Raw genomic sequence first — 11,707 nt, 5'->3', positions numbered from 1 at the left:
CCCCACGACCTCTTATCCAGGATCGCAACCGTAACGCGGACATCCCCAGAGCAGCCCTCTCACCCCCCCCCCTTGTGAGTTCGCGCATAAGCCGGACACACACACAGGGGTCGTGTCCTGCACGGGTCAGCCGAGGTCTTCATCGAGTCTCGACCTCGCGGGGTCGTGGGTCACCTCGCCGAGTTGACGGGGAAGGAGGGGAGGGGGAGGGGGGGTCCGAGGCTCACGCTGCGAATCGCGCAGAGCGATGGCGTGAGATGAAGAAGGCGAACTGAGAAACCGCGACGATTGACAAGGTAAGATTGGGTTGGCCGCGCGCGTGTTCGTATGTGTGTCTGTGTGTGTCGGTATGTGTCGGTGTGTGTGTCGGTATGTGTGTCTGTGTGTGTCTGTGTGTGTGTCGGTGTGTGTGTCGGTGTGTGTGTCGGTATGTGTGTCTGTGTGTGTCGGTGTGTGTGTCGGTATGTGTGTCTGTGTGTGTCTGTGTGTGTGTCGGTGTGTCGGTGTGTGTGTCTGTGTGTGTCGGTGTGTGTGTGTGTCTGTGTGTCGGTGTGTGTGTCGGTGTGTGTGTCGGTGTGTGTGTCGGTTGTGTGTGTCGGTTGTGTGTCGGTGTGTGTGTCGGTGTGTGTGTCGGTGTGTCTGTGTGTGTCTGTGTGTGTGTCGGTGTGTGTGTCTGTGTGTGTCGGTATGTGTCGGTGTGTGTGTCGGTATGTGTGTCTGTGTGTGTCTGTGTGTGTGTCGGTGTGTGTGTCGGTGTGTGTGTCGGTGTGTGTGTCGGTATGTGTGTCTGTGTGTGTCGGTGTGTGTGTCGGTATGTGTGTCTGTGTGTGTCTGTGTGTGTGTCGGTGTGTCGGTGTGTGTGTCTGTGTGTGTCGGTGTGTGTGTGTGTCTGTGTGTCGGTGTGTGTGTCGGTGTGTGTGTCGGTGTGTGTGTCGGTTGTGTGTGTCGGTTGTGTGTCGGTGTGTGTGTCGGTGTGTGTGTCGGTGTGTCTGTGTGTGTCTGTGTGTGTGTCGGTGTGTGTGTCGGTGTGTGTGTCGGTATGTGTGTCTGTGTGTGTCGGTGTGTGTGTCGGTATGTGTGTCTGTGTGTGTCTGTGTGTGTGTCGGTGTGTCGGTGTGTGTGTCTGTGTGTGTCGGTGTGTGTGTGTGTGTCTGTGTGTCGGTGTGTGTGTCGGTGTGTGTGTCGGTTGTGTGTCGGTGTGTGTGTCGGTGTGTGTGTCGGTGTGTCTGTGTGTGTCTGTGTGTGTCTGTGTGTGTGTGTCGGTCTGTGTGTCGGTGTGTGTCGGTATATGTGTCTGTATGTGTCTGTGTGTGTGTCTGTGTGTGTCGGCATGTGTGTCTGTGTGTCAGTGTGTGTGTCTGTGTGTGTCGGTGTGTGTCGGTATGTGTGTCTGTGTGTCGGCGTGGGGAGCGGTAGTGTAGCGGTTAGCGCTACGCTGCGCTACGAACCCGGCGGGCCGAGTTCGATTCCCGCTCACGGCCAACACCGGTGATGGTTATCTTAACCGGTACTGAGCCTCCCCTAGGTCGACTCTGCCTGAAATGAGTACTTGGTGCGGTGCGAAAACATCGTCACTGGGGGATACAAAGGCGGCCGGGCGTGGTGTTGGCCACCCATCCCCTCGTGTGCCGTGCCGGCATTCAAAGGTGCTCGCTAACAGCACTTGCCACAACAGTCCGTTACAGGCTATAGGGGGGATCTTTGTCTTTGTGTGCATGGATTGATGAGCGGTGGCGCAGTGCTTAGCGCAGTGCGCTACGAACCCGGCCCCCCGAGTTCGATTCCCCCGCACGGCCAACATCACTAATGAAAATATCCGAACCCATCCTGGGCATCTCCTAGGTGGACCTTAACATGAGTACCTGGTGCGGTGTGTCAACTATAGTGCTGGGGATAGACAAAGACAGCCCGGCATGAGACCAGCCTTTACATGTGCTCAACACTTCTGCACACAGCCTATAACGAGGCTTAACAAAAGACCTTTTGTATGTGTGTGTGTGGTCACGTATTTTTGTGCATATCTGAACGTGTGTGGTCGTGTGTGTGTGTGTCCGTAACTGTGTGCCCGTATGTATGTGTTGGGGGAGCGGTGGTGTAGCGGTTAGCGCGCTGCGCTATGCACCCTGCGACCCGGGTTCGATTACAGCTCACGGCCAACACCAGTGACGATTATCTGAACCGGTCCCGGGCCTCCCCTAGGTCGACTCAGCCTCAAATGAGTACCTGGTTCGGTGTGTAAACATCGTCACTTGGGAGACAAAGGCGGTCGGGTGTGGTGCTTGTCACCCACCCCCTCGTGTACCGTTCCGGCCTTCATAGGTGCTCGCTAACAGCACTTGCCCCTACAGTCTGTTAAGGCTATACGGGGGATCGTCGTCTTTGTAGGTGTGTGTGTCCGTAGGTGTGTGTGTGTGTGTGTGGCAATACGCGTCTATCTTCGTGTATATCTGTGCGTGTGTGTAGTATGCGTGCATGCGTGTAGTATGCGTGTGTGTAGTATGCGTGTGTGTGTGTAGTATGCGTGTGTGTGTCGTATGCGTGTGTGTGTGTAGTATGCGTGCTAGGGAGCCGTAGTGAATGTAATGGAGTTCGATTCCCGCTCAAGTATAATGCCATTAAAATGAGTGCCGGGTACTGAAGCATCCTCTTGGTCCATTCAGCCTTAAATTAGTACCTGGGTGCGATGTGTAAATATCAGTCCTGGGAAAACAAAGACGGCCGCGCATTTGTTATGGCCACCCACCCCCTCCTGAGCCATGCCGGGCTAAATAGGATGGCGTTCGCTCAAAGTGCTTGGAGGCTACACGGGGGATTTTTGTCATTGCCCTCGTATAAATATACGCGCGTGAAGTTTAATACCTGCTGGCGTGTCAATTACCGTAATGCGTCTGGCTCTTACGCATGCTAATGCGCGCTCAATGCAACGCGCTGCTGCTAACGCGCTCACACGTCGGGCTCTCAAAGCGCAGCAGACAGACAATGGGACGAGTTTGTGCCGTGCCGATATATGCCGATGATGGATCGTGCAAAGTGTGCGCACGTCCAAGCATGGAAGAGTAGACCAAATACCACCCGCAGGGCTGGACCTTTGCCTTTGTCCATGGCACATGCACACGTGCATATTCTCGCAAGCACATGCAGATACATGTAAGGCACACGATGCTCATATACAGATGTACAAAGACAAAGATCCCCCAATAGTCTTCACAGACTGTTAGGCCAAGTGCTGTTAGAGAGCACCTAAGAAGGCCGGAATGGCACACGAGGGGGGGGGGATGGCCAGCACCACTCCCGGCCACCTTCGTCTCTCGAGTGGCAATATTTTACACATCGCACCAGGTGCTCATTTGAGGCCGAGTCGACCTAGGGGAGACCCAGGACCGGTTGATATAACCGTCAGTGGTATTGGCTGTGAGCGGGAATCGAACTCGGGACGCCGGCTTCGTAGCGCAGTCCACGCTAACCCATCCACTACCGCTCCCCATACATACACGAAAATATTCACGTGCACACAGGCATGCATACACACACACACACACGTGTGTACATGCGTGTGTGCATGTATGTACAAGTAGGCTGCGCTAGGATGGGCTATACGCTATGATAATGCTGTACAGCATGAGGCTGTGGTAAACTGTGCCAAGAGGTTAATCATATATGCTTTAGCACACAGCTGACTATGTTAGGCTATGCTACATCCTCATTATATAGGCTGTTTGGAGTGTTTGGTATGCTATACGATAGGCTGCAATGGTGCTTTATATGGCATTGCTGTTACCAGTGCTGAACTGTGCTGGACAGCTCCAGGTTGTGTAACGTTCGCTTCTCATTGGCTCGTCAAAGACAAATATCCTACCCCCGCCCGCCCTGAATCGCCTTAACCGACTTTCGGGGCAAGTTCTGTTTGCCAGCACCCTATGAAGGAAGGCCTGGGCATGGCGCACGGGCGGGTGAGTTGCCAATACCACGCCCGACCGCCTTTGTTTCTACAGTGCACGTAATTACACACTGCATCGGGTACTCGTTTAAGGCCGAGTCGACCCAGAAGGGGCCCGGGATCGCCTAAAATGTGCCGATATTATTGGTCGTGAGTGGGAATCGAACTCGCACACACACACACAACGACACATACATATCTATCCCAAACATCCATGAAGACAAATACAACACACACACACACATGCAAGGATGCTGCCAAATGTAATTATTAGAAAATAGTTTTTCAGAAATCTCCGGTCCGATCTTCTGGCGAGGCAGTTAAAACAATGGGTCAAGCTACTCTGGTGCGGACAATTGTGGTGGTGGCTCAAAACCACGCCGGACCGCCTTTGTATCCCCATTGCTGGTGTTTGCACACAACACCGGGTACCAGTTTAAGGACGAGTCTGCCTAGAAGGAGCGGCGTGCCAGGACCAGTTCAGATATATTCGTCACTGGCGTTTGGATCTTGAGCGGGAATCGAACTCGGGTTTTGCCTGGGATCGTAGCGCAGCGAGCTAACCACTGCGCCACCGCTCACCCACCACAAAGACAAAGGGCCCCCGTATAGCCCTAACAGACCGTTTGGTTTCGATTTAAAGCTTTCGTGACTGCAGGGATTCATCTTCTTGGTTCTTTCGGTAAAGTCACGTAGAAGGGAAATAATAAAATAATAAAAATAAAACGTAATAAAATACAATTCTCACGACGTTTCGGCCACAACGCAAGCAGCCGTCCTCAGGTGAAGAACAGGGCTGTCGGAAAGACAGCGTCTGAATGAACCGTTTGGTTCAAGTGCTATTGGCGAGCATCTTTGAAGGCCGGCACGGTACAGAAGGAGTGGGGGGGGGGGGGTGTGGGCCAACACCACTCCAGGCCGCCTTTGTCTACCCAGTGGCGATGTTTTACACACCGCGCCAGGTACAGATTTGAGGCCGGGTTGTCCCCACCACGCACACGGGCACCGATAGTAATGCATTCAGAAGGTGGCGGCTGCTGCTGCTGCTGCTGCTACTCCTGCCGGCGCTAAGTGTAGATTACAAATGCTTTTAGCAGGATTGCTGTATATTGCTGTGACGGTTCCACCTGAAAACGGAAGCTTGTGTTGCCTCCGAAACATCGTGATTTTATTTTTTATTTTACTTTTATTAATTCTAGATTTGAAGCTTTCGTGACTGCAAGGAATCATCTTCTTAGGTTCTTTCGGTAAAGCCACGCAGAAAGTAAAATAAAATAAAAACTTTTATTAATTTTAATTTATTTTTTACCTACGTGACTTTACCGAAAAAAACCTATGAGTATGAATCCTTGCAGTCACGAAAGCTTCAAATCTAGAATTACAAATGTTGTCCACTCGTGACACGCGCCCTTCATTCCCTAAATGCCCCCCCTCCCTTTAGCCCCCCCCCCCCCTCCTCCACCTGGCCGCACGGGCTAGCCGCCTCGTGGCAGCGCGCGGGACACTCACGGCAAATCGACGAGCGATGACGATTGGCGATGCGATCAGTGGGCACGAGTGTGGAGGGTTGGCAAGGAATTAAATTGAGGGGCCTCTCCACCACCTCCCCCCCCCAGTCCCCTCCTCGTCCAATCGCCCCCCCCCCCCCTCCGTCCCTTTCTACCTCGACCCCAAGGCGCCTGGCTCCGATTGAGTGCAGTTGCGCTGCCTGCGCACGCGACAGAGCGGGTTGTGCTGCGGAGAGCTTTGAGATGCTGGGGCATTTAAACGCTCAATGAATGCAAATCCTTAATTCCTTAATACCTTACAGTGAACAACACCGACGACTGAACCCTAGGGGAGCCTTAGCCTGGCTCTATGAGCCTCAGTGATGAGCTACTGAACCCTAGGGGAGCCATAGCCTGGCTCTATGAGCCTCAGTGATGAGCTACTGAACCCTGGGGGAGACTTAGCCTGGCTCTATGAGCCTCAGTGATGAGCTACTAACCCCTGGGGGAGCCTTAGCCTAGCTCTATGAGCCTCAGTGATGAGCTACTAACCCCTGGGGGAGCCTTAGCCTGGCTCTATGAGCCTCAGTGATGAGCTACTGAACCCTGGGAGAGCCTTAGCCTAGCTCTATGAGCCTCAGTGATGAGCTACTAACCCCTGGGGGAGCCTTAGCCTGGCTCTATGAGCCTCAGTGATGAGCTACTGAACCCTAGGGGAGCCTTAGCCTGGCTCTATGAGCATCAGTGATGAGCTACTGAACCCTAGGGGAGCCTTAGCCTGGCTCTATGAGCCTCAGTGATGAGCTACTGAACCCTGGGGGAGCCTTAGCCTGGCTCTATGAGCCTCAGTGATGAGCTACTGAACCCTGGGGGAGCCTTAGCCTGGCTCTATGAGCCTCAGTGATGAGCTACTGAACCCTAGGGGAGCCTTAGCCTAGCTCTATGAGCCTCAGTGATGAGCTACTGAACCCTGGGGGAGCCTTAGCCTGGCTCTATGAGCCTCAGTGATGAGCTACTGAACCCTGGGGGAGCCTTAGCCTGGCTCTATGAGCCTCAGTGATGAGCTACTGAACCCTAGGGGAGCCTTAGCCTGGCTCTGTGAGCCTCAGCCTAGCTCTATGAGCCTCAGTGATGAGCTACTGAACCCTGGGGGAGCCTTAGCCTGGCTCTATAAGCCTCAGTGATGAGCTACTGAACCCTGGGGGAGCCTTAGCATGGCTCTATAAGCCTCAGTGATGAGCTACTGAACCCTGGGGGAGCCTTAGCCTGGCTCTACGAGCCTCAGTGATGAGCTACTGAACCCTAGGGGAGCCTTAGCCTGACTCTATGAGCCTCAGCCTGGCTCTATGAGCCTCAGCCTGGCTCTATGAGCCTCAGTGATGAGCTACTGAACCCTGGGGGAGCCTTAGCCTGGCTCTATGAGCCTCAGTGATGAGCTACTGAACCCTAGGGGAGCCTTAGCCTGGCTCAATGAGCCTCAGCCTAGCTCTATGAGCCTCAGTGATGAGCTACTGAACCCTGGGGGAGCCTTAGCATGGCTCTACGAGCCTCAGTGATGAGCTACTGAACCCTAGGGGAGCCTTAGCCTGGCTCTATGAGCCTCAGCCTGGCTCTATGAGCCTCAGCCTGGCTCTATGAGCCTCAGTGATGAGCTACTGAACCCTGGGGGAGCCTTAGCCTGGCTCTATGAGCCTCAGTGATGAGCTACTGAACCCTGGGGGAGCCTTAGCCTGGCTCTATGAGCCTCAGCCTGGCTCTATGAGCCTCAGCCTGGCTCTAGGAGCCTCAGTGATGAGCTACTGAACCCTGGGGGAGCCTTAGCCTGGCTCTATGAGCCTCAGTGATGAGCTACTGAACCCTGGGGGAGCCTTAGCCTGGCTCTACGAGCCTCAGTGATGAGCTACTGAACCCTAGGGGAGCCTTGGCCTGGCTCTATGAGCCTCAGCCTGGCTCTATGAGCCTCAGCCTGGCTCTATGAGCCTCAGTGATGAGCTACTGAACCCTTGGGGGAGCCTTAGCCTGGCTCTATGAGCCTCAGTGATGAGCTACTGAACCCTGGGGGAGCCTTAGCCTGGCTCTATAAGCCTCAGCCTGGCTCTATGAGCCTCAGTGATGAGCTACTGAACCCTGGGGGAGCCTTAGCATGGCTCTATAAGCCTCAGCCTGGCTCTATGAGCCTCAGTGATGAGCTACTGAACCCTGGGGGAGCCTTAGCCTGGCTCTATGAGCCTCAGTGATGAGCTACTGAACCCTAGGGGAGACTTAGCCTGGCTCTATGAGCCTCAGCCTAGCTCTATGAGCCTCAGTGATGAGCTACTGAACCCTGGGGGAGCCTTAGCATGGCTCTATAAGCCTCAGTGATGAGCTACTGAACCCTGGGGGAGCCTTAGCCTGGCTCTACGAGCCTCAGTGATGAGCTACTGAACCCTAGGGGAGCCTTAGCCTGGCTCTATGAGCCTCAGCCTGGCTCTATGAGCCTCAGCCTGGCTCTATGAGCCTCAGTGATGAGCTACTGAACCCTGGGGGAGCCTTAGCCTGGCTCTATGAGCCTCAGTGATGAGCTACTGAACCCTAGGGGAGCCTTAGCCTGGCTCTATGAGCCTCAGTGATGAGCTATTGAACCCTGGGGGAGCCTTAGCTTGGCTCTATGAGCCTCAGTGATGAGCTACTGAACCCTGGGGGAGCCTTAGCCTGGCTCTATGAGCCTCAATGATGAGCTACTGAACCCTGGGGGAGCCTTAGCCTGGCTCTATGAGCCTCAGTGATGAGCTACTGAACCCTGGGGGAGCCTTAGCCTGGCTCTATGAGCCTCAGTGATGAGCTACTGAACCCTAGGGGAGCCTTAGCCTGGCTCTATAAGCCTCAGTGATGAGCTACTGAACCCTGGGGGAGCCTTAACCTGGCTCTACGAGCCTCAGTGATGAGCTACTGAACCCTGGGGGAGCCTTAGCCTGGCTCTATGAGCCTCAGTGATGAGCTACTGAACCCTGGGGGAGCCTTAGCATGGCTCTATAAGCCTCAGTGATGAGCTACTGAACCCTGGGGGAGCCTTAGCCTGGCTCTACGAGCCTCAGTGATGAGCTACTGAACCCTAGGGGAGCCTTAGCCTGGCTCTATGAGCCTCAGCCTGGCTCTATGAGCCTCAGCCTGGCTCTATGAGCCTCAGTGATGAGCTACTGAACCCTGGGGGAGCCTTAGCCTGGCTCTATGAGCCTCAGTGATGAGCTACTGAACCCTAGGGGAGCCTTAGCCTGGCTCTATGAGCCTCAGTGATGAGCTATTGAACCCTGGGGGAGCCTTAGCATGGCTCTATAAGCCTCAGTGATGAGCTACTGAACCCTGGGGGAGCCTTAGCCTGGCTCTACGAGCCTCAGTGATGAGCTACTGAACCCTAGGGGAGCCTTAGCCTGGCTCTATGAGCCTCAGCCTGGCTCTATGAGCCTCAGCCTGGCTCTATGAGCCTCAGTGATGAGCTACTGAACCCTGGGGGAGCCTTAGCCTGGCTCTATGAGCCTCAGTGATGAGCTACTGAACCCTGGGGGAGCTCACCCCTGTCAAATATATACCCCCCGCCCCCTCTTCCCATGCTGGGACCCGGTGCATTTTCACCGCCTGCACCCCCCGTAACTAACGCCACTTTGAACTCTGAAAATCATTGTGGCGAGTGTCATCGACCTCGAGTGGCTGACCGGTGTCACGTGACCCCCATCACACACATACATACAACATACATGTTGCTGTCGGATGAAGGCCTCTCCTCCCCCCCGCCCGCCCCATGTTGCGTCGTTTTTGGCCAAATGCCGTGCACCCCGATGTCTATTGCGAGCTTATTCAATCGATCGCCGATGATAATCGATGACAACCGATTATTATATTTTTTCGGTGCAAAGTTACACCCCCCGCCCCCCCGCCCCCCCCCCGCCCCCAACCCCACCTAACCCCCGTGTGACGTCACCCCGCTGTTGTGCAGACGTGAAACGTAACGTCGGTGTCGCCTCTCTGCCTCCCTCCCTCCCACAACCCCCCCCCCCTTCTCGTGTGTTGCGAGGATAGCCACCACTCGGGGTGGTGGTGGTGGTGGTGGGGGGGAGAGGAGGAGAACTTGGGGGTGGTGGTGAGAGGGACAAGTCTCCTCCGGGAGCAACCCCTACCGCTGACAAGACATCGCCACGGCACGCGCGAGATATTTCCCCATCCGGAAGATCATCAAGCGTGGGGATAAAAATACGTGGACGAGAGCACGCACACGCCTGCAGTGGTAACGGTGAGATCGAGGAGCTCCTGCGGGACGTCGACAACGCACGGAAGCTACCTGCGCGGCGCGTTGAGACCCCAAGTTTGTTTGTTTGTTTTTTTTACCACGGAGCGGATCTGCGCGTTGGCCACACGTCCAAGAAAAAGTAGCCACTGAGCGCCAGAGGTGGGAGGCGGCTGGTGGTCGCGGCCGGCAGTGGAGTGAGGGGTGTTAGGGGGGCTAGTGCTATTGGCTGGTTAGTAAGGGGTAGGGGGCTAGTACGAGTGGCTAGTTTATTAGGGCTAGTCATATTGGCTAGTTTATTAGGGCTAGTACTAGTGGCTAGTTTATAAGTGGTCGGGGGCTAGTCCTAGTGGCTAGTTTATTAGGGCTAGTCCTATTGGCTAGTTTGTGCAGGCTAGTACGAGTGGCTAGTTTATTAGGGCTAGTACCAGTGGCTAGTTTATTAGGGCTAGTCCTATTGGCTAGTTTATTAGGGCTAGTCCTATTGGCTAGTTTGTTAGGGCTAGTACCAGTGGCTAGTTTATTAGGGCTAGTCCTATTGGCTAGTTTATTAGGGCTAGTCCTATTGGCTAGTTTGTTAGGGCTAGTACCAGTGGCTAGTTTATTAAGGCTAGTCCTATTGGCTAGTTTATTAGGGCTAGTACTAGTGGCTGATTAGTTATCCGAGTCGAGATCGTCATTGTAACCGTTAGTCGAGGTTCGGGTAAAGTTTGGTAGTAGTGTCTGATTGGCCAGGTGGGTGGTTGGCACCGTCTCTTCCCCCAGCATCACAACTCATCATCATAGCATCTACAGTCCAAAGCGTCACCAAAGCTCAACGATGGAGGCTGCCACCTTCGAAACAACCACCACAACAACCACCACAACCACCACCACCGCCGCCGCCACCAACTCGGCCGTCAACCAAACCGTGGCCGAAGCCGTCAGCACTTGGCCGCCACCTCGGGATCGAATTTGGCCGAGCGAGGAGGGACTTCTCTCCCGCTTGCATGCTGCGTCACAGCCCCGGCAGCCGCTGCAGTATCTGCAGCAGGTGGTCCAGCAGCAGCAGCACGAGGAGCAGCAGCTGCTTCAGCAGACACACATAGCTCCCTCGTCGCTGCTCGTGCTGTGCCTGCTGCTGTCCCTGCTGTGCCTGCTGCTGTTCGCGTCTCTCGCCGCCTTCTGCTGTCGCCGGCGCGGAGTCAAGGAACGGGAACTGCGACGCGCACAGGAAGAGTTTGAGCGCGACCAGGGGGGCGGCCCCAGGGGGTCGCGGCCTCCGACCCGCGACGCGCCCAGTCGCGGGGGGCCACCCGATAGATTGGCCTGAGAGCGGCGGTGGTTGTGGAAAGGTGGGGAGGGGGGGGCGGTGGTGGTGGCGGTGGGGTGGTGGGGGCCCCAAGTAGAGCGGGCAGCACGTGAAGACGACGCTGCACACAAAGACAAAGGTTCCCCGTGAAGCCGGGCGAACTGTGAGGGCAAGTGCTGTGAGCGCGCATCGAGTGGTAATAAGGTCGGAGCGAAGCACGGGGGGGGGGGGGGGTGCTGCCGTGGACAGCACGACGACGCCCGACCGCCTTTGTCTCCCCGCTGCTGCAGATTGTGTTTTATTCGCCGCATCGGTTACTCATGTTCAGGCTGCCGACCATTCAAGGGAGGCCAAAGCGACTGGTTCGTGGATGTGATTTCTCGCTACTGATGTTAGCCGTGGCCTGGACTCGAACTCAGGTTGCCGGGGTTCGTATCGCTCCCATGTATACTGTACACATACACTCAAACACACACACTCATAAAGACAAAGATCCCCCGTATAGGCTTTAACAGACTGTTGAGGCAAGTGCTATTAGCGAGCACATATGAAGGCCGGCACGGCACACGAGGGGGTGGGTGAGCAGAACCACGCCCGGCCGCCTTTGTCTCCCCAGTGGCAATGTTTACACATCGCACCACGTATCACTTTGAGGCCGAGTCGACCTCGGGGAGGCCCAGCACAGCTTAAGATATTCGTCATTGGTGTTGGTTAGATAAACACAGGGACACGCG

At 55.2% G+C, this 11,707-nt stretch overlaps 1 protein-coding gene across 1 annotated transcript; it reads left to right on the top strand.

Moving 5' to 3' along the window:
• The first annotated feature begins 208 nt into the window (after positions 1-208).
• C50H11orf87 (chromosome 50 C11orf87 homolog) lies at positions 209-11,003 on the top strand. The gene is made up of 2 exons (XM_078878270.1): positions 209-296; positions 9,478-11,003. The coding sequence occupies exon 2, from the start codon at positions 10,503-10,505 to the stop codon at positions 10,992-10,994; it is 492 nt and encodes a 163-aa protein (XP_078734396.1). The 5' UTR covers positions 209-296; positions 9,478-10,502; the 3' UTR covers positions 10,995-11,003.
• Positions 11,004-11,707: the final 704 nt, after the last annotated feature.

This window comes from Lampetra fluviatilis, chromosome 50 (genome assembly GCF_964198595.1).
Source record: "Lampetra fluviatilis chromosome 50, kcLamFluv1.1, whole genome shotgun sequence".
NCBI classification, from domain to species: Eukaryota; Metazoa; Chordata; class Hyperoartia; order Petromyzontiformes; family Petromyzontidae; genus Lampetra; species Lampetra fluviatilis.
This window is presented reverse-complemented; position numbering and strand designations above follow the sequence as displayed.

Excerpts from the sequence above, each read along its gene's own strand:
- C50H11orf87 (XM_078878270.1), top strand. The coding sequence starts at position 10,503 with ATGGAGGCTGCCACCTTCGAAACAACCACCACAACAACCACCACAACC.